The sequence below is a fragment of the Microcebus murinus genome, chromosome 15 (genome assembly GCF_040939455.1).
Source record: "Microcebus murinus isolate Inina chromosome 15, M.murinus_Inina_mat1.0, whole genome shotgun sequence".
Lineage (NCBI taxonomy): Eukaryota > Metazoa > Chordata > Mammalia > Primates > Cheirogaleidae > Microcebus > Microcebus murinus.
Window position 1 is genome coordinate 24,167,216 of NC_134118.1, and position 23,651 is coordinate 24,190,866.

The 23,651-nt window shown below is 37.5% G+C and overlaps 1 protein-coding gene across 7 annotated transcripts; it reads right to left on the reverse strand.

Annotated features, from left to right (window-relative positions):
- Nucleotides 1-2,682: 2,682 nt before the first annotated feature.
- Nucleotides 2,683-21,806, reverse strand: SLC17A2 (solute carrier family 17 member 2). 7 transcript variants are annotated; one of them, XM_012741391.3, is made up of 13 exons: nt 21,635-21,806; nt 21,372-21,438; nt 16,820-16,931; nt 14,988-15,199; nt 12,415-12,648; nt 12,242-12,329; nt 9,919-10,005; nt 8,327-8,445; nt 8,043-8,204; nt 7,420-7,552; nt 7,182-7,329; nt 6,289-6,379; nt 2,683-5,119 (listed from the first exon to the last, which is right to left on the reverse strand). In XM_012741391.3, the coding sequence occupies exons 3-13, from the start codon at nt 16,845-16,847 to the stop codon at nt 4,985-4,987; spliced, it is 1,437 nt and encodes a 478-aa protein (XP_012596845.1). In that variant the 5' UTR covers nt 16,848-16,931; nt 21,372-21,438; nt 21,635-21,806; the 3' UTR covers nt 2,683-4,984. The 7 variants fall into 7 exon arrangements, with proteins under 7 accessions (XP_012596845.1, XP_020135720.1, XP_020135721.1 ...); XM_020280134.2 differs by having other exon boundaries at nt 5,012-5,119; nt 6,254-6,379; XM_020280131.2 differs by lacking the exon at nt 21,372-21,438.
- Between the last annotated feature and the right edge of the window lie 1,845 nt (nt 21,807-23,651).

A 23,651-nucleotide genomic window follows, 5' to 3' on the forward strand; every position in this document is an offset into this window, starting at 1 on the left:
CTTCATTTGTTCTAAATTCAGAACATTTCCACTCTGGCCAGTATTTTCCTATAATAAAAAGGAACACACACAGAGGCAAAGAAAGGCAGGTAAACCCAAGAGCCAAGGTGAATATGTTAATCATTAACAGGTTACCCCCAAACAAATATTTGGAATTATCTCTTTGTTGACAACCAGGAAGTGTTGACACTTTAGTCATTTCACCAAAATAAGGTATGGCTGACTTTCTTTTTTTAAAATGGGGAGAGAGATATCGTGGACACAGGTACATTCTTGAGCAATTTTAGGAAATAAGCTGAAACTGATTGAAGTTGAGAAAGACCTTGGAAAGTATTTGCCTGCCTCCACCACTGAGAAGTCCATGGAGAAAGCAAAACAAAAGGTCCAAGGATGAAAGTCAGCAGAAACTAGAAGATGGATGATAAGGTTCTACCATATAGATAAATACATGAGGCGGGCTCAGTAAAGAAAACACAACAAATTGAGGAGAATCACTAAATGAAACAAAATTGAAGAAAACTCTAGATGAAAAGCAAGTTGCTCACAATATTTGAGGCAACATCAAGTGAAAGTGATTAATACCTTGTGATATTTTGGTAAAAGTATGGAAATTCAGGGTAAATAAAATATAGCACCCAGCATAAATGTTCCTCTCCTACAAAAATTAGCTGGCTGACTAGACTTCCTTATATTATATACCAGAAGAGACTAGCAGGAAGTCAATATTGTCTTGAAGAAAAAAAAATCATGAAACAAAAATTTTGTTCTCAGCTAAGTTAGTATTTTAATGTATTAAGGCTCCATAATGATAGTACAGAGTTCTAAGAAAGGAATTCTCAGTTATTCTGGAACTCAGAGAATTATTCAAGTACTGTTCCAAAACAAATCTCCATTAAAATGTTTTGAGAAGAAGGGTCAGGGATGTTCATTAAAAAAAAAAAAAAAATCACTGGCTAGGGCTAGGCTAAGGTGCACAAGAAGTGTCCAGAGCACAAAATTAAGGAGTCACTCACTCTCAAGAGCCATTTCTGTACTAGCATGAGGCTGAGAAACAGTGTCTCCTTAAATATTTCTTGCTGGGCACCTCGGTTGCCTCACCCTAGTTCCAGCCCTGGAATTGTATCCAAATAACAATAACAATATGGTAACAAATAGAAGAAATACAAATGCTATATTCTTGAATGGAAATTACTCAATGCAAAACGAAATACCTTGACTGCAAATGGCTAGAATAAAATTTTTAGAAAGCAGAAATAAAATCAAGGGGTTGTACTTGGGTGACATGTTAGGATGTCTCAGTGTGTCAGTTTCCCCATTGTACCTAAGGAGGAAATCAACAGTTGCTTTCTACTCCATCAGTTATTAACTTGAGAAATAAAGCATTATGAAAACAATGAATTTGGAGGCACCACACAACAAAGTGTAATATGTATTTGAAACAAAATTTATAAGAAGTAAAAACAAAGAGATATAGGAGGTAAGACTGACAAAAGGTGAAGCTAATAGATTATAAAATTTAAAAAGACAAGCTATTTTTAAATAAATTATTAAGTGGTCTCATGAAGCAAAAAGCATATATTCATCATGTCAGAAGTAAAAAAAAGATGAAACTTCAGATATAGATACAATGAATTTATTATAAAAAGATAATTTGGTAAAATATTTGGATATTTTGCAAATACATTTCATATTGTGTTTAAAATGAATGATCATCCAAGATAACATAAATTGTCAAAATTGATTGAAGAAAATATAGAACCCCTTAGACCAATAACTGAAGAAAACTGAGAAAGTTATCAAAGAACTCTCCTCAAAACAGATTTAAGCCTACATAGCTTTACAAATCAATGCTTTCAAGGCTTTGAATAAAAATAATAATTATAAAAATTCCATTACGGTTCATCTTTTTCAGAGTATTGGAGAATAAGGAAAGTTTCCTTTTCTTTTTTTTGAAATTGGCCTAAGCCTCATATCCATATACAATAAAGACATGAAAAACCAATATACACATACAGAGCCAATCTCATCTATCAACACAGCAGCTAAAGTCCTAAATAAACTATTAGTGAATCAAAAAGAATTCTCAAGGAAAATATAGCTCAACATTAACATGTTAATATAATTCATAATATTTAACAGTCAAAGAGATAAAGCAGATCATCTTATCATTAGATAGATGACAATAAGTTATTTGAGAAAAGGAATTAATTGCATGACCATTAATGTTATTATATAAATGATTCTTTAGGGAAGGGGGGACTAGTTAGAGAGAGTTCATAACTGCATCTATTCTGAAGCCATTAGGAAATGTGAATGGTAACTCTTCCTCAAACCATCACATAGGAAAAGATACCCTAAAAGTCTCTAACACATAGATGAATTCAGTCAGAGCAGCGGCTCTGAAAACCGAGGCATGCTGAGCCATTGTTGTTCTTACCTCCCATGGCAACTGATGCTTCCAGGATCATGTTTCTTGGAAGCCTGAGCTCATTCATTTTGCTGTTTGAGAACTTAGACTTTGATCCCAAACTAACAAAATAGATTGTTCCATGACCTTCCCTCCTGCTCTGATGCTGGAGGATCCAGCAAAGGAGGAGTGAGGAGAGGACCAAGATGAAAAGCAGAGGACCACGACCCCTTCTCAACTGCTCCAGTGTTTAGATCTAAGTCAAAGAGAGAAACTTTGAAATAGATGAAATTTTTTATTTGTTTCAAGTAAATGTTTTAGGTTTTACATACATAAAAGTGTGCAATCATAAATGTAGTTTTCACAAAGCAAACATACCTGCATGACTAGCACCCAAGTCAAGAAACAAAATATTGCCAGTACCCAAGGAGCCCTTCTTAAGCACCCCCATCCAGTTGTGACTCCACCCAAGATAAATCACTTAACTTGATTTTTAACAGGATAGTTTTGTCTGCTTTTAAAAACTCTATATAAACCTTAGAAGAATGTACTCTTTGTCTTGTTTCACTCTATCTTGTGTTCATGAGACTCATCTGTGGTGTTGTGTATTGGGGTCTGTCCATTCTCATTGCTATATGAATAGACCATGATTTTATTTACTTCACCTAGCAGGCAATTTAGTTGTTCCCTGTTTGGGCTATTATAGCTCGTGAACATTGTTCTACATGTTTTTGAACATCTATGAACATTGTTCATTCAGAACAATGTATGAACATTGTTCTACATGTTTTATGAATGTATGTGTGCATTTCTAAGGGAAATGTCTGAGTCATTGGAATTGTACATTTAGCTTTAGGAGGCATTGCCAAGTGACTTTCCAAAGTTCTAATTTGCACCCACATTTATAGTATATGAAAGTCCCAGTTGTTCCACACTCTTGTCAACATTTTGTTTTCCATCTTTTTTCATTTTAGCCATTCTGTTAATTATAGAGTAGCATCTCACTGTGGTTTTGATTTTCATTTCTGTAATGACTAATGAAGCTGAATATCTTTATATATGCTGCTGAGTCACTGAAAATTTCTCTATTATGAAGTTCCTATTCAAGTCATTTGCCCATCTTTCTATTGGGTCATCTGCCTTTTGGGGGGGGTGTTTCTTTTTTGTCTGTATATATTATTAATATAATTTGCATATCCATTTTACTCATCTCTCTTTTTTCCCCCTTCTTTTAGTTTTCTACAAATTCCCCTTCCTCTCTGTATCATCAATACCCACAAGGCAGGACCAGTGTTCTCATCTTAGTGTCACTCTCAGGGGCCTGACACTATGTGTCCCTGAAAACATCTGCTCAAATATAACTGTTGATTTGCATTAGGAGATTCTCTTCACTTGCTAAATTAGCCCGAGGCTCTTGACCTTGCAGTTCTATTGGGATTTTAAATATGGCAAAAACTTCTTCTATAGAAAAGTGGCAAAACTAGAATTAGCTCTATGGAGACAACATAAAGAATGTGTTTTAAGTGGTAGAAGCCAGAATTAATTTCTGCTAGGATTAATGATCCCTATTTGAGTATCTTGGGAAAATAAGGAAAATATGAAGAAGGTCAAATGATCTTTTTCTACCCTCAAAAGGTAGAAAGCATCACATCTCTCATTTGTGATGCTTTGCTATGCCCTGTTTCATCTTGTTATACCTGCAGTATTTTTCACCCCCACATTAATTGTCATTTCACTTGAAAGTGCCTCTGTCATCTCCTTCCAATTTTCATTATATCTCACTCTAAACTATCTCTCTGTTCCTTCTGGAAGTATCCACATTGCTTCCTCTCACATCCATTCTTCTCACAGTAGAAGCTTTCCAATTCTATCTTTACTTTGTCCGATTTCTAGATAACCTCATTCATTTTCCAGTTGTTAATCTCCTGCAATGGCTAGAATAAGAAAATATCTGTTTCATCTGATGGAAATCATCCTAATCTAAATAATTGGAAAGCGGTCTATTTAATTTTAGCATGTAATTTTAATAGAATTTAACCATATAAATAAACATCCATGTTTTACAATGTATAAAAAAATTGAAAATGTTAATTCTGTAGATTACAGCTTCAAAATTCTGTTCTGTGCTGAACCCTATAACATATGACTACCATTCCCAGTAGATCTTCTCTGTAGCCAATAATGACCCCCAAGAAGATATTTATCGGTGATTATTTTCACATAGATTTTTATTCACCTTGAATTAAATTTCCAAAAAGGGAAATTTAAGGGCAACAAGAACTGACTTTTCAAGTTTGTCCAGCAGTTGTCAACCCTGGCTGCATGTTAGAAGCCCCTGGGGGAGTATCTAAAAATTAGTGGTTTCTGGGCTCTACCCCAGACCAATTCATTCAGGATCTCTAGAGTGGGTCCTAGGCATCAGTATGTTTTAGAGGCTTTCTAGGGAAGTCTAAAACATAGCCAGAGTTAAAAACTGCTGAGTCCATGTTCAAGAATATATAAAAAAAGGAGGGTGTAAGTATAAAATGTTGAAAAGTTAACACTCAGTACTACATTTACGTTTACAACTCTATATCCTCAGAAGCGGGTGAGAGTCCTCTCTTTGGCCCAGTCCTGGATTTCTGCTTGTCCAAACATGAGGTAGAAGACCAGGCCAAACACGTTGACAGCAGCAGACAGGAAAAAGACATTCCTCCAACCAGACTCAGAATCCTGGCCACAAAAAAACTCAGAATAATTATTAATGTTACAAGCTCCTTCTCTACCAGTTCTAGTAGTCCTCTATGTTGTGCATTGCAATGTTGATCATCAAGTATATAGGGAACAATAAGCAATAGCCACTTAACATCTTGAGTCATCAAAAAAGTTTATGAAACTGTTGGAAATAAGATGACTCTAAAATGCATATTGCCTTCTGAGTTGAGATGAATATTTCTTTAAACAAACATAAACTACACTAATGTGTTTCTGGAAATTTGGATTTCAACATTCATGAAAATACAGTATTACTCACTTAACATTATGATTAAAATGGTATCTGTTGGATCTCATGTTTGTGTTTCCTCTGTTTTGTTTTGTTTTTGGCTGTTGGCATCAATCACAACAACCCATCTCAATGAAACACAAGTTCTATTTGGTCTGCCTGTGTGATCCTCCTCATTAAGCCCTAGTAAGTCATAGCTCAGTTCCAGTATTATGATCACAATGGATTCCTAGCAATTGAGTAAAATATTAACCCAGAAACTATCAATAGATCACATAGAGATGTTAAAAACAAAACAAAACTTCTCTTTGTACACGGAAACTCATCAATCTTTCCATCCCAGCCTGGTTCAGCCTTTTCATCTTCCTCACCAGCCCACACTTCCAAATACTGAACAGGCCTCACCACCCACACTCCCTGCAATGTCTCACAGACATTCTCTTTTTACCCACTTAACTTCTCTTTAAACTAATCTTGGGATACTTTTTGTGTTTCCTTTTGTGACTTTTTTCTTGAAAGTTGAAATTAGTCTGAATAGATTCTGCATGATCTTCCTCTTCTGCCCTTCTGTCTTTATCTCTTGCTATTCCTTGACATGTATCATTCACTCTGGTCATAACTAAGAACTTTTTCATGCTTGTCTACCTCTAGAAAGTCAAACATACTGTCTGTCTTCATTTTTATCAATCTAACATCTATTCATTTTGAGAAATTCAGCTTATTTTTCTTCCTCTGAGAAACCTGACCTAACAGAGTCTGACTTAGAGACTCCCGTGAATAGAGCAATTGTGTTGATATCCATGCTTGTTTCCATCATGAGACTTCAAGAGCACAGTGTGTATTTCCAATACCTAAAGCAATACCTGCCACTTGCAGATGTTCAATAAACTGGCCCAACCTGACTGATAAGGAATCCAGTGGCAGTAGAAGAGACAATTCCTGCGAGAAGTCCAAATCCCCTTGAAATTCCCATGAGGAAACTTGCATATCTGTGGGAAGATGATTTTATAAATGATTTTGTATAGAAAGCCACCTACAGCTTCTGCAGCAACTCAGTTTTAGAGCAGCTCAGCTCTAAAAGCAAAGTAGTTTTGCCTAAAGTAGACTTTCATTCACCTAAAGATATTCAGAGCAATGTCTGTTTGGCAACCCTGAAATTACCTGGCCCCTGAGTCATTACCCAGGCAGCAATGTAGTCTCCTGGGAGCCAAGTTTCCCCACTCTGGCTGCACAGCATGGAAGGCAGTCTGTGCAATGGGCAGGGCACAGACTCCAAAGCCAAACTGCTTGGGTCCTAACTGCACGGGCCCTTTTGTGACCATAATCATACCACTTAACCTTCTTATACCTTAGTCTTCTCCTCTGTAAAATGGGGATAATGATAGGATCTACCTACTGTTACTGTGAGGATCAGATGTATTGATAAGTGACAAGTCTTTAGTGCAGGAGTTGGCTCATGGTGAATACATACATATGTGGTAGCCAGTATGATCAATACCCTGGAAACTTTTCCAAAACACATGTGTATGGGCCTTTACCAGAGTACATAATCCAATCCCTGGTAGGAAAGCTTGGGAAGCCTTTTATTTAAATGATTACTAGGCAAGATTGTGAGCTGTTGTTCTAAAAATGCTATATTAGGTCATGGCCACATACTGGCATTTCTAGTTATTTGTCATTCTGCCATCAGTTAGTGGGTGTCAACAACATAAAGGAGTTATGTGGGCACTGACTGAGGTTTAACACCTTTCAAGGGGTCTGGAGGAGGGCAAAAACAGGTAGAGCTCTTACCTGGGGGCAACATCTAAGGTGTTGATGATAAAACCTGAGTCACATAGGTTGCTGGTCCCAGGAATAAGTATCAGCAAAATAATGGTTGCCATGTAACTGGAAGCCACAAAGGGCAGGGCCACCGCACATAGTGATGGAAGGAGAAGCCCTGGGCAATGAAGACACGCTGTCAAGATCCTTCTCTCACCATGCTCATGGAAAAGGGATTGGCTAACCAAACCCACTCGCCTATCCTTACCTAGGGATGAAAAGAGTTTTCGCACAGTGATCAATCTGAGAAGATTCCTGGACAGAAGGAAATCTGCCAACTGACCTCCTAGAATTGTACAGCTTGAGGCAGCAATAAAAGGCAGGGAGGACAGAACCCCACTCTGAAAAAAGGAAATTTATACATATAGCATCAAAATTTATCAGTTACACAGACCAATAATTAGCCTACTGCTCCCCCACCCCCAACATTCTTAGTTGTTTGTGGGAAATCAGCATCCTTTTTCACATTAGAAGAGCATGTCTCAGATAAGAGGGCCAGCAGCTGCATTACACTGGGCTGCAGATAAAAGCAATGTTAATTTCTAAGAGAAATTTTAGAATCAGCTGCCATGGAAATATAGCACAGTGGTTAAGAGCCCAGATGCTGCAGCAGCTCTACCACTTAGTATTGTGTGACCCGGGGCAAATTATCTCACCTCTATGTGTCCCATTTCCACATTTGTGAGATGGAAATCATTACAATCTCTTAAGGTCATTGTGGAGGTTAAATGAATGGTTACATGCAAAGTCAGAATGTAATAGGTAGCATAGAACTATTTTGCCTTATTGCCATTATCATCATTTTCATAGAAGTATAGGCAGTATACTCACATTGCTGATGTTAACATGGAGCACAGTACTGATGTATGTCGGTAGATACGTTATGATTATGGTGCATAACCAGAAATGGCTGAAAAAACCCGTGAAAATGGCCCAAAGTGGAAGGCATCTGACCATGGCCTTTATAGGGACAGATCGTCTAGGAGAACTGGACTGAAAGGAAATAGCTAATCAACATGAGTATTAGCACAGGCCAGAAGGTGCCTCTCCCAGGAGACCCACGCCCTGCCCTGGAGGTCTCCGTATGGTCCACAGGTACAAGGGGGGCACTGCACCTGTTGAGCCAGTGAGGACACGATGTGTTCCTTCTCCCTGACACTTATGCACGGGTGATGCATGGGGTCATCATAAATCACCGTGAACCACAGGAGACAACAGACACAGCCAGTGCTACCTAGAAGTGGGGACAAAATTAGTTTTCAGGTAGATCTGTGTGCTGGGGGAAGGGAGTTGCCTGTGAAGTGGCATGTCTTGCCCTACCACACAATTATTAATTCATAGTTATCCTGTCATAAGGACCTAAATTTTCCCATTTCTTCTTTCAATCCTTCTACAAACCTCCTTCTTCCACTAAAGCTTTCCAAATACTACCTATCAAATCTAGAGTCACCATTTGTCAATGTCAGAGCCCTTTGGAGATAACATGACATTGCATAGCTGACTAATTACTCTAAAGACTCCTATGGTTATAGTGTTATGTATTTTTGGCAGCAACTTCTTAATGCATACATTATTGTCTTGTTTCGGAAGATGTGAACAGTCAGGAATGAAGAAGAAGAGTAGTCATACATACTATGAAACAACCTGTCATGAGCTTAGAGGGGCAAGGAAAAATTTTCGGCATATTTACAAGAGACAGTGTTATTTGTATTCAAACCAGACATCTATTATGAATTTCCAGAAGAAATATTTCTTGACAATACCTGGTTAACATGTACAAACCCAAATGATCTGGGATTAGCATCATTAATGAGAAAGCCATCCAAGCCAGAACCACATTCAATGACATTTGGCTATAACAACAAAGCAATCTGTAGAAATTTGTCTTATTACTGGGATTTGAAGAAGAAGATTCTATGTTATTTAAAGAAGATTCCATGTTAAAAGATTCTGGGGACTAATGTTCTTTAAATTCCCTGTAATTACTAGATTCATTCACTCTTTTAAAGTCAGGCACTATGATGATAACAAAATGATACAAACATTATAGAATGGATTCCTTGCCTCACAAATTTCACAGTCTAGTGGGGAAATAGTCTCTATTTTCTCTTAAAGATAAGGGAAAACAAATAAATTACACACCCACAGAACCTAGAGAAGAAATGGCAGCAAAGATCACAGAGGAGAGAATGACTGAATCTGATGGGATAAGCTCAGGAAGGTCTCATGGAGAAGGGGCATTTGAATTGAGCTTTGTAAGATTCACCTTGTAAAGAATAGGTTAAGGACATCTTGGGGAGAAATAATGATTATAATGAAATATGAAGACACACTGAAAATGCATTTCACCATCCTTGACATCTTAACTACACGTGGTCACTAGACGAGGCATTTCAGATGTGGTGGTGCAGATTCTACAGAAAATACTTGAAGCAGAAGGGCAAGGCTGCATTCTTGATTTCCTAGAAGTCGGTGCCATGTGTATAGTCACCTCCCCTGCCCCATGCATGTGGCTTCCCAGAACCACCAGGAAGGTGTTAAATCAACTTGTGTGACTAGATTAAGAAAGAGTCCAATCCTTTACATTTTTCATCTTCCATTTTAACAAAGGGCATTTTCTGTCATATGGGAAGAATGTGGATAATGTAAGCATCAAAATGAATTCTTGCGAAACAGAGGTGTTTGGATTTAAGAGAAAGTGACTTACCAAAGATATAGAAGATAAAAGGCCAGCCCAAGGCCTGTGAGATTAATCCTCCTACACAGAGTATGATGAAGGATCCGAATGCTACTCCTGCAGAGAAGAGGGAGAAAAACAAGAAAATAGCAAATGCTAAGATTTCGTGTCCTCCCAACAATGAGGTGGCAAACTTAGAATTACTGGATGATAAAAGTATTTATTTCTGCTCACAAATTTTCCTTAATAAAGTTATGTGATATAATTAAAATTAATAAAATATTTCTGATTTCACCACTATACAATTCATCCATGTAACTTTTTACTGGCTCCTCAACACCAATGTGACCAAATCTAAATCCCTTAGTTTATCAGAGACTCACTGCAATCACAGCCCTGCAGTATTTCCTGATAACTGCAGTTACATTCTTGCATGATGCAATATGAGGCTGGAAGCAGGAAAGGAAAGACTTACAAAAATCAGTAAGATACAGTCCTTGCCCTCAAGAAGCTTTTGGTCTAATTGGAGAGAGAAAAATGTGAACAAAATTAACTGTCACATGTGAAAGAAATACCATGAAGACTCTGGAGTCTACATTAAGAAAAACAACATAATTCACGGAGACCCAAAGTAAGAAATGCATTTTACATGGTAACATAACACACACAAATATATACAAACACTTATACACACAACCACACTCACATGCCTCAAACAAGTTTTCATGAATTGACATTTAATTTTACCATGTGTAATGCACTCCAACATTTTCTATGCTATTCACTTTCATGTTTTTAAATGTTGATTTGACCCAGCAAATTGATTTTATGACCTTCTAATGGGTTCTAACCTACAATTTGATGATTTGAAGAAGAAGATTCTATGTTATTTAAAGAACATTCTATGTTATTTAAAGAAGATTCTATGTTAAAAGATTCTGAGTACTAATATTCTTTAAATTCCCTCTAATTACTGAATTGATTCACTCTTTTATTTTGAAAAAATGATGTGGAATATAAATATAATAAAACTATAATGTGCTATGGAAGTATCCATGATATAAATTAATAATAATTGTAAAATTGAGGAATTGTTTACATGAGCTAAACAGTAGGATAAATGAAATTTTGGCAAGGAAAACAGGAGCAGAGAAATTTCCAGGAATACGAGCCAGTGGGAGCAGAGCCAGAGGGAAGCGAAGTGCACATGCATGTGGAGAGCAGCACACAGCGGTGCAAGTAGAGCCTTGCTTGCAGAGGATTGTTGTGTGGAAAGCAGGATGGAGCCAGATGACTGACCACCTTTATATCCATGCAATAAGGAAGTCAGTCTTTACTCTGTAAACATAAAGGAACACATCGAAGATTCTCAACCAAGTGAGCAAAAGTACCCCATCAGTACTTTAGAAAAATAACTTCCCTTTGATGGGAAGAAAACTGGAACAAACCAAGCTAGAGGAAAAATAATTTGCCTTTGATGGGAAGAAAACTGGAACAAACCAAGCTAGAGAAGGGAGACCAGCAGAGCGTATTGGGAAATAGATGAGGTGGTAATCGCAACTGTGATGAAAGGAAACAAGAAAGTGAGAGGGTTGCTGCGAAGTAAAAGTCCACAGGATGCAGCCGTATATTGGACCTGGCAGTGAGCAGTTTGGTGGAGCCTCAGTTCTAGTTTTCAAGTATATATTCTCAGCACTCCAGGCTGGGAAAACAGCAATGGTAAAACTGCAGTGACCTTAGTAGTAGGATCACACACAGCATGGTGATTGAGTGTGCCTCTGTGTCCAAACTGCTTGGACTCAAATCTCAGTTCCAACACCTGCTGGCTATTGGTATTTGGGCAATTTACTTAATCTCTACATTCCTTAACTCCCCTCTCTGTAAAATGAGAGTGTAAGATAGTACTTAAATGAGAGGGTGGTTGTGAGAATTAATTAGATCAGAATAGTAAAGAGCTTAGAATAATACAGACACTTTCAGCCTGATTTCTCTCCTTAACACTTTGAGTTCTGGTACGCTTAATTCTCACTTCAACATCTTTGATAAAATGTTGATATAAAATGATGTTTATATAGTTTATTTGATCTTTTTCCATTTATGCAATTCTTAGAGCTTTAAGCTTTTTCCTACAAGGATTTTCTGACTACCCTAGCTTGCCCATTGTCTTTCCTACTTTTGAGCCTTAGTGTCTTTACAGCACAAATGAATCTTTCTTATTTGTTATGTAATTGTCTTATATTGAATTTTTCAGTAGTACTTTTTCCTCTCTCCCCCAAACAATCTGGTTCATAAAAGGAAAGACACAGTAGGCTGAAACAGATGACAAAGCCGTGATCCACGTATACATCCTTACCTGATCCTGCAATGGTGGTGAGCTTGCTTCGTTCCAGTGGCGGAGCCCATTTTGCCCAAATTGTAAACTGACCTGTCCATGCCATTCCCTGAAATGAAAATCATTAAGATCTTTGCTCTTTTATAAAATTCGTGAATCTGGATCCTGCTTAGAATGAGAAAGCATCTTGATACCTGGGCCATGCCCTGAACTGTACGAATCACAATGACCAAAATCACTCCAAAGTCAGCAGCCCATGGTGTAAAGAGGGTGAGAAGGGAAGAGATCAGCAAGCCAGTACCAAGCATATGTTTTGCTCCAAATATCCCCGCTAAATATCCACTCGGGATCAGAGTCAATATTATCCCGTAGTTGATGGAGCTAAAGATGACACCTTGAATCTCTGGGCTCCATTGATATACAGAGTCCTAGAAAAAAAAAAAAAAAGAAGAAGAAGAAGAAAAGAAAAGAAAACTCTTTGCTAAGAGATCCTTTTATGAAAATCTGCTTTACAGTCAGAGTTGCTTAAGGTTGGTGAGATCCTACTATAAAATATCTATTTCATCTCTATTTTTTACCTATCTTAAACATTCTTTCTACCTTTTCCAAATGAATGATCAATGCTATTCCTAATTTGATTGCCTTAAAGGGAGAGAAAAAGAAAAGAGGAAATGAAGAAGAAAAAGATAAAGAAAATGATTATAGGCCGGGCGCGGTGGCTCACGCCTGTAATCCTAGCTCTCTGGGAGGCCGAGGCGGGCGGATTACTCGAGGTCAGGAGTTCAAAACCAGCCTGAGCAAGAGCGAGACCCCGTCTCTACTATAAATAGAAATAAATTAATTGGCCAACTGATATGTATATAAAAAATTAGCCGGGCATGGTGGCGCATGCCTGTAGTCCCAGCTACTCGGGAGGCTGAGGCAGAAGGATCGCTCGAGCCCAGGAGTGTGAGGTTGCTGTGAGCTAGGCTGACGCCACGGCACTCACTCTAGCCTGGACAACAAAGCGAGACTCTGTCTCAAAAAAAAAAAAAAAAAAAAAAAAGAAAATGATTATATAAATGGAATAATAGGAAGAAGTAAATGGAAAAAGTCAGTGAGAGATATTTCATCTGAGAGTTTCCTTCAACTATTTTGTTTCTGGTAAAAGTGGGGTAACATGTTGACACATATCAAAAAATAAGGAAAACACAACTTTACTGAACTCTTACCAAAATCAGTCCCTAATTAAAAAGAAAAATCAAGTTTGGGAATTACAATCTTCCCTAGAAGACCTGACTTCCTAAAACACATATTACAAAAGAATAAGATCATGCTTTTCTTCTGATATAGCTCAATAAATGATTAAGTTATTTGAAGATAACTACCTAAATACCTAAAAAATTGTGTAAATTATATTACCTAAGTAATTATTTATCTAAAATTAAATAATTTTTAGGCATCATGCTATAATGCCCCTAGCTATTTGGCATCATGCTATAAGTTAATGTAGAGAGCCAAAGAATATAAAATATGAAATATTTTATACACTTAAAAAACACTATAAGTAATGCAAGATATATGATTCATGTGATAATTAAAATTTGAGAATGAACATAAATAAAATAGAGACTTTGAAAAGAGAGAAGAACACTTTGGGAAAGTGCCAGGAAAGAAAAAAATATTTGAACTATCTTTTGAAGAACAACTATGATTTGTATAAAGAGAAAAAGGAAAATACATTCTCAGTGGAGAAAACAACCAAAGTGGGTTTGGAACATTTGGAATGATACCAAATGATAAGAAACTAACAGGGACTCTGGCTGGCTCAGAGTAAAGACTTTCCCTGGGCCATTGGTAGAGATATGAGTGTGCTGAGAAGTAGGACTAGATTCCAGAGGTGCATAGCATGTTAAGAGAGCACATGTTTGGCAACTTGAAGGTGTCCTGGATTCCTGACCTCAGGAGTATGAATATGTAGAATGGATGATGGAAGAAATGCTGGAGGTAATGATTGTATTTATTCATTATAAATAAGCTGGGTCCAATGCAATAAAATCACGAATTATGAATTATAGGAATGACATTAGAAATGTACAGTAAAGGATAGTTTTTATAATAGGATATATAATCATGTTTCTCATACAAATATAAAATGAACATATGACAAAGATTTTATTTAACTCATTGATTAATGAGAGACTCAGTAAAATGTTACAACTGGTTCACAGGTGAATTCAAAGAACCACACATACATAAGCAGGAAGCAATGCTGAAATAGATTTTAAATAGTTGATAAAAACTGGCCAATTCAACTGGGTGATGAATAAAGGAGAGTCAGTCCCAGTTGATTTTCCACTGGGCAAAATTTATTTGCAAAGTTATGGACAAGAATCATTTGCCTTTCTATTCATTGTATAGAATTTACAGGGTTGTAAAATTGCTCATAAATAAGAAAACATTGCAGAGACCTGAATAGGATTGGGTAACCTAGAAGAATGCGCTTAGACAATATCTAGTTTTTCATTGAAGACACCCTGTGATCTATTCCATTTTAAAATTTTTCATATTTTTCCCTAGAGTTCCCCCACCTTGTAATCATAATAATCCCAAAGAAATATTATTTTATCATAAAGGTAAGCCATGTCTCAAAGAAAAATAATTTCAGTCATTTTTAATTTGTTACTGAAAATTGATACTTCTAGACTCCACAGAATCAAAATCCAAGCCTTTCTTCAAATTGAGTTTCTACCTCTCAACAAATAGCCTTGCTTTCCATCACACTTACTCTTGTTTTAAATTCTTTGATGGATCTGCTGAGGTTACTGAGGTTGTTTGCAAGAGGCCCCTCAGTGGAGGCATTCGATAGACCATGCTGTTGAGTGCTGTTCACCATGGCAATGATCGCAATGCTCAGACTCACACGCTGGGTTATCATGGTGAAATTTGAGAAGTGCATGATGAGAGCCAACCCATAGCGTAAGGAACAGAAATCTGGACCTTGAAAACACAGAAGTATGCAATGAGCATCCTGACCGAGATCCTTTTCATTTCCCAATGCTAAATCTGAAAAAACTTTGGATGGTATTGTGTAGCCTCACTATCTTTTTCTATTAATACCAAAATAGCCAGCATTACAATCTCCCCTTGTCAAATTCTTCGGTTGGCTTTAAGACAATGAATATGGAATCTTATAATCAAATAAAGCAAATATGACCTTCTTTCAGAGGTGTGGGAAATAGAATATAAATAGAGAAAAATCTAAATGTATGGCATTTATGTTGTGTTGCTCCAAAGTAGAGTGAATGGGGAAAAAAGTGGCAGAGCCAGTCACAAAACCCAAGTCTTTGGGCTGCAAGTCAGTGGTCACATCTGTTATGCACATTTATTTATCACAAAGTTTGAGAGTTCATACATAGAGAGCCACCTTTGAATTATGCTATTGCACATCCAAGGATTTGCTTTTAAAATTCTGAGATAGTATTTTAAATGAGCACTTCCACTAACTCCTTAGTGTAACGTGCTCTTAGACATATTTTTGCTGTGTTTCACTAGGCCCTGCCTTCCCATATGTCCAATTTATTTTCTTTAAAAAATTAATATGTAGACTGGGCATGGTGGCTCACGCCTATAATCCTAGCATTCTGGGAGACTAAGGTGGGTGGATCCTTTGAGCTTAGGAGTTTGAGACTAGCCTGAGCAGGAGTGAGACCCCGTTTCTACTAAAAAAAAAAAAAAAAAATAGAAAGAAATTATTTGGACAGCTAAAATATATAGAAAAAATTAGCTGGGCATGGTGGCGCATGTTTGTAGTCCCAGCTACTCAGGAGGCTGAGGCAGTAGGATTGCTTGAGCCCAGGAGTTTGAGGTTGCTGTGAGCTAGGCTGACGCCTTGGCACTCTAGCCTGGGCAACAGAGTCAGACTCTGTGTAAAAAAAATATATATATATTAATATGTAGAATCATTTTTACTAAGTTTGTAGGTAACATGTTACTGGAGGAGTATTCAATATATTACAAGGACAATACATTTTTTATCCACAAAGTGTAACAATAAACCAATATAGAAAGAGTTCTCATGTGAATGATGGATTAGATTGTATATTTGGAGAACAAGGACTAAATGGAAACAAAGAGAGAACCTATGAAGAAATAGATAAAAATATAATGAAAGAAATAATTTTTAATGGTCAAATAAGCTCAGGGATACGATTGGTTGCCTGTGAAAAAATTATCAATATTTCCATATTACTGGAAGTTTCCAAACTCAGGAGAAACAGCCAATCACTTGGCAAGGCTAATAATAGCAGAGACTTATACAAAGGTTTGGGGTTGCTTAACATGACTTTTTCAAAATTTATTCCATTCCTTAGATCCCAGGATTTGTCAATCATTTGGCTCAATTTCTGATAGATAACACTGTAAGTTTCCCTAAGGAAAAAGCGACAGGTAACAGGAGCAGGGGTTGGAGGTGGCTCTGATATTAAACTGGGAGAATCTCTACAAAAGGGCAGCATGGTAGAGAATGGAGAAGAGGAGGGCAGGGATGGGTAGAGAACACTGGGAATAAGCTTCAGTGCTTCCATAACGGTGGCCTGCAAACAAGACCGCTGGCTTTACCTTTCCTGGTGGTAGGCTTCTCGTCCATTTAGCTTCTCTAGGAAATGGTACCACACTTTGCGGTGTAGTTTCCCTGTGCCCCGAATCTCTTTTACCACAACGGTTTTTTTATCTATGGGGAGAACATAATCCAAAACATGACGTACAAATAATTTTCTCTTGTTAATGTTGCCTCTCTCAGCATCAGTAAAAGTTTTTTTTTTTTTTCTTTTTTTTCTTTTTAATGCATCCTGGTGTGCTATCAGTAAAAGTTTTGACCCAACACAGCTATATAATTTACATTTTACAGTGAACTGCAGCTGTGTTTTTGGAGGACTGGTTTGTTGTAAGGAAAGCTGGCTCTAAGACCCAGCGATGTGACTTAGAGCCAGTCATTTAAATTCTCTAATCATCCATTTCCTTATTTGTTCAGTAACAGTAAGGCTCTTTTCTGAGTGGTTCTGTAAGAATTAAATAAGAAAAACTGCAAGTACTTTATCAAACCATAGAGAACCATGCAAAGGTAAGGAGGATTATTGCTTGTATTATAGAGAATCATAAGACAAGACAGTTAAATTAAGCTCAAGAGTGGAAAAGGAAGTTTCCAGAGCAGTATTTTCTTTCTTTCTGACCACGTACAACCACAACAATGTTCCGTGTGTCTTCTTTTCACATGAAGGATGACATTACTTAACATAAATATCACACGTAAAGATTTAAAATATTTATTCTCATCTTAGCTACACACAATTTAGGCACTTTATTGGACTGACAAGTTCTCCAAGTCACCTGCAAAATGGAGACTTTCTACTACTACAATTATGAATACATTCAGCTATTTTGACAGGCAAAGAGAATTCATGACCCCAAATATGACATGTTTAACTTGATATTTACACACCAGTCAAATTCTCTTTGGATATACATACATTTGTTTCTTTTAGAAATGATCCTAATCCTATGAATATCATCCATTTTGCATCCATTCCTAATTGAAGCTTCCTTGACTTTAAAAATGCATGTATCATATTTATATTTCATCATACAAGATTTGCACTCTTTCTGCACATAAATTTAAAAAGACTTATCTACACCCTAAAATATGTTCATAACCTATGACTTTGGAATGGGAGATCATAAAGAAAGATACAGATGAAGAATTTTGTTCAAAAACTCCCTGGTAGTATTACTTATGACAGCATAATATTAGAGATAAGTTAACCTAACAATAAGGATTTGGCAAGGCAATTTTGATAGATTTTTGAGATGGACTCTATTAAAATAGCGTTTTCAAAGACATTGAAAAACATTAGAAAAATGCTTATACAGTAGTGTACAAAGCAGGATATGTTTTGCACATCCACATACAGAAATAGAAACAGATTCATACAAGTGCCAGCGGTCACTATATCTAGGTTACAGAACAGGGTGATCACTTTATGATTTTTATCGTTATAGAGTGATTTTATTTTAATAACTAGTAGATACTCATATACCCAGAAGCAGCAAAGTATATTTAAAAGAACAATAATTCGGCTTCATCACCATAGTAAGGTAGTTTTTCTGCTTGCTAAATGTGTCTCTAGAACTCTGAGAATAGTGTCTCCTCAACTCAGTTTTGAAATTTCCTTCTTTGGTTCCAATAGATGCAAATGGAGGCCCAATTGCCAGGAAGAGCCGGTCAGCGCCAGGACAGATGTTGGCTTTTGCTCTGCTTTGGAAGGGTTCCAAGTCTTGCTAACATCTGGATATCAGGAGTTCAGCCTATGCCCTACATTCAGATCCTAGCTGAAGCCATCTGGGTCCAAATCCAGAGTTTGGATCATTTTCTCTTTGATTTCACTTGTTATACAAGATCCTATGGCTTGGCCGAAGACAACTTTTTAACTGTACAAGCAGCTGCAAGTAATTATACTCTACTTAAAGCTTCCCTTCCAGCCTCTCCAAAGAATCTTATAAATACTGAATTCTGGAGCTGAAAGAGACTCAGAGATCCTCTTTAGCCCAATAGCTTATTTTACTGATGAGAAAATTGGTATGGAGAAACTGAAAAACCGCCTGAAGCCACACAGTTCACAGAGCCAGCACCAGGTCTCCTAATGCCCAGACTGCTGCTTTTTCTACCTGTTAATATTACTTCTCCTATATTTTCATAATATATATATATATATATTTTTTTTTTTTTTGAGTCAGAGTCTCACTCTGTTGCCCGAACTAGAGTGCCATGGCGTCAGCCTAGCTCACAGCAACCTCAAACTCCTGGGCTCAAGCAATCCTCCTGCCTCAGCCTCCCGAGTAGCTGGGACTACAGGCATGCGCCACCATGCCCGGCTAATTTTTTGCATATGTATTTTTAGTTGGTCAATTAATTTCTTGCTATTTTTAGTAGAGACGGGGTCTCGTTCTTGCTTAGGCTGGTTTCGAACTCCTGACCTTGAGTGATCCACCCGCCTCGGCCTCCCAGAGTGCTAGGATTACAGGCATGAGCCACCGTGCCTGGCCTATATTTTCATAATATTTTAAGCATAAGCTGAAAACACAATAAAGCAGCTTCATATTGAGGCATTCTAAAAGGGCAATTTATACAATTTTAAATCAAGTTTTAATAATTTATTACAGAAGGAAATTTGATGATGAAAAATGCTTTAAGTTAAGCTTTGAATATTAAATATGCAGAAAACTATTTTTTTCTTGCTTTTTATGTTTGTGGAATTATATCACAAATCTATCATTTCAGTTTTCCTTCTTATTCTCTGTTGCTTTCAAGTGAGAAAAGATGAAAATCTCTACTTAGCTTTTATGATTTCAAATGCTACTTTGAATTTTGTCTCAGGAGCTTATTTCAGTAGTTAATTTCCATTTTTCCTTTGCATGAGACAAAAATCAAGTTAACATTTCAGACCATTCTAAACTGGGGTCTTTCTGTGACATAGTATTGGAAACTATTTCTCTAAAATAGCCATAGAAGCTTAGAAATTATGGGGTCTGAGAACTGTCATGATTTATATTCACTTAGAGATAGTGGAATAATTCCTAGCCTTCTTTTAAACAATTGAGAACATATGACAATGTCAAAACCCTTCCCATTAAGGGTTACACCTCTAAAAAAAAATAGTGAATTCTAGTGTCAGAGTTGTAAGTAGCCACAGAAAAATGAATTGAAATTAAGTTAAAGGAAAATTTTATATTTAAAAAATAATTGTGTGACACACTATAGGTTATATTTGAGATAAAATCAATAATATAGATATTATGGTTTATGCATAAGCTAAAACATAGTGTTTCCCTATTCATTTTAGTCTAGAACTCATTATTTTGTTAGAATGGTCTTTCCATTACTCTTAAGTTTCCCCTAATATCCAACCTGTCTTGCATCATCTCTGTTAGCCAAGTCTCCTAGAGTTTACTCAGAGTAAATGTTACATGTAGTTCAAAGAGCATGAACCTGCAGTTGAGAGGGTATCTAGGGACTGAAGCCTGCCAATCCCAATCTAAGTAAACCACAGCAAGTTTCATAACCTCCCAGGACTTTAATTGTTTCATGGGGGGAAAAGGGGGTAATATTTCTTCTCAGGGCTATTTGGAATGAAAACAAAGGTATGAGCCATGCCTTATAAAGTATTATACATTGTATAATGTATAATATACGCTATTATTAATACCAATAATAAACAGTCACAATATTGACAGTCCATGAGTAAGTACAGGCTTACAGCAAGTAAGATATATTCTATAAACGTTTATTTGATTGATTGTTAAATTGTTTTTAAACTTTTCCTTTTGAAATGGATTCTTCTGGCCTGAAATCTACAAGCTGTGTGGAGAGGGGATGCATCCTTCTACAAACATCAGAGAACAGGGTAAGAAGCAATTCCCTCTATGCTAGTAAAACTGAGGCCCCTCTCATCACCTGCCTACCGTTCTGAGAAACTGGTAGTTCTGAAATAAAATTGGTTGTTCCAGTATATTATTTCTGTCATGCTGTCACTTAATTTATGTATCTAATCATAAAAAAAGAAAAAGTGTACTGAGTACCAATGGCGGGCAATTCTAGAAGACAGGGTTATGCAAAAACTAAGATGCAATTGGAGCACTGCCTGGAGGAGGCTCACAGCTCTTCAGGAGATAGGAGTGCCTGCACCATTCCTCCCTGCTCCCGAGAACCTCAGGCTCTGTCTTCTAGGCCAATATGTGCCCACCTGTGCTTTGAATCAAGATTTTCTCTGGCTAGGTTGGTAGATGGCATCTTCACTGAGGCTTTTCCTCTCTGGCTTCCCATCATAGCACTAACAACTGCTCACCCAAATCTCTCTGGGTTCCTTTTCTTAACTGTACAATGAAGGCAATGAACCAGGTGATCTGTACAAGCACACGCAATTTCTCTTGCCTTCAATCTTATTTACAACTTTAGTCATGTTCTCCTTTTCTTGAGAAGCAATTTCAAATACATAGAGAAGTCTGATGAGACTCATTAGTCACAGTCCCAAACCCAAACCTGGTCGATTGTGATCCAGTATTTCACTCCACAGCCAAAGCCAGTCCAACACATCAAGGCATCACAGTTAATACTCACAAGATCCTCAGAGAAGTGACCATCATCCCCAGTGTCCATTGGCACCAGTGGCCTCTCAAGTCTCGCTCTAGGGTTTTGATTAAATCAGTTACCTTTTTTAAGAAAGTTTGTTTCTTTTGGAACTAGACAATATTCCCAGATGGAGAACTTTAGGCTGTGATTAATTTTTTTTCTCTGACTTTCCCAAAACCTGTTCCCTCCCTTTAATGGACCTCTGATAGGTTAATAATTACCGCCTACTCAAAAAGAAGAAAAACTCTTACCTTCACCATTAAACCGGTATTTTAAGCCCTAGACAGTAAGGCTAATTTGAAGAAAGAGGGAGTTTCCATCCCTTCTTTCTTTTTAAATAATTCTGCTGGGTTTCACAGAGATAAATAGTGAGCCACGTGGCAGTCAGACAGCACCAAGTTTGGTCCTACATTCTCAGAGCAGAAAGCCTGGGTTTGCCTTTGGGGCTTAATTTTTAACTTCAGGTTCTCACTGATAGGGTGAGTATCTCAAAGATGTCACTGGTTTTTCTGCCTTGATCTGTGCATACAACTATTCAATCAACAAGCCTTTTTCCTGAAAGCAAGGCAGCATGGTGTGGAACAAACGGTAGGGCTCCTGAGATTGGAGATGGGTTCAATCCCACCTTCACTCCCCAGTATTTTCTGTGACCTTGGCCAACTCACTTAACCTCTTTGAATTGGTTTCTGCATTAGCAAAGGAAGGGTAGTAATTCTCATGCTTGGGGTTATTGGACAAATGAAATACATATGCTAACTGGTATTAGGTCCTCAATAAATGAGGTGTTTCTATTAAGGAGTTTTGTTAAGTCAGCTAGATTTTCCTTAAGCATTTGATGTCCGCAGCCTAATAAATGTGAGCCATGGCTATTCTGACAATTTCCCATGAAGCTAGCCAGTACCCTTCCTATCTGTTTATTTTCTGTGTCTTTTTTAATCAGTTTCTAATTGGCTTTTGACTCTTCCATTTTTGTCCTATTTGTGATTCTTAAGTTTTGGACTGTGGTTGCTACTGGATCTTCCTAGTTTGACGCCTGCCTCTTATAAAATGAGGTGGGGGCCTGCCATCTCTGGCTTTATCAGCTTCAAACTTCCCCAGCTGAGTTCCCCCACTAGTTAGTCTCACCGTTAATTCCCCAAAGACCTACTGGGGTAGGCTTAGCCGACTCAACACCTTAGCTAGACTACTTGGTCCCTGTGTTAGTTTTCTATTGCTGCTGTAATAAATTACCAAAATGTTGGTGGCTTAAAATAACACATATTCATCCTTACAGTTCTAGAGATCAGAAGTCTATGAGGGGTTTCCTTGGGCCAAAATCAAGGTGTTGGCAGGGCTATGTTCCTTCCAGAATTCCCAAGGGGAAATCCATTTCTTTGTTTTTTCCAGCTTGTAGTGGCCACCTGCCTTCCTTGGCTCTTGGCAACCTTCCTCCATCTTTATTTATTTATTTGAGACAGAGTCTAGCTTTGTTGCCCAGGCTAGAGTGAGTGCCATGGCATCAGCCTAGCTCACAGCAACCTCAAACTCCTGGGCTCAAGTGATCCTGCTGCCTCAGCCTCCCGAGTAGCTGGGACTACAGGCATGCGCCACCATGCCCGGCTAATTTTTTCTATATATTTTAGTTGGCCAATTAATTTCTTTCTATTTATAAGAGACAAGGTCTCACTCTTGCTCAGGCTGGTTTCAAACTCCTGATCTTGAGCAGTCTGCCTGCCTCAGCCTCCCAGAGTGCTAGGATTACAGGTGTGAGACACTGTGCCCAGCCCTTCCTCCATCTTTAAAGCCAACAGCATAACATCTTCAAATATTTTTCTCTCACTTCAATTCTTCTGCTTCCCCCTCATAAGGACACTTGTAATTACATTGGGCCCACCTAAAAAGTCCAGGATAACCTGCCCATCTCAAAACCCTTAACTAATCACACATGTAAAGTACCTTTTGTCATATAAGGTAATATATTTACAGGTTCCAGGGATTAAGATGTGGGCATCTTTGGGGGGCAATATTCAACCAACTATAGTTGTTTTTGGGGGGTAGACGGGTAATAGGAAGAATTGAAACAATGATTCCTTCCTTTAAGTAAAAATTCTGGTTATTGATTTTTTGTAAAGTCATCATGTGCCTGATCAGTCAATGAAATTTGTTAAAAAGAGGACATGAGAAATTTTTGATTAATTCACCCAAACCCAGAAGAAGGTGTGACATTTTCACAATCTGTGCCAAGGCAGAGCATGACCTGATATCAGTTCTGGTAGAAAAGTAGCTGAA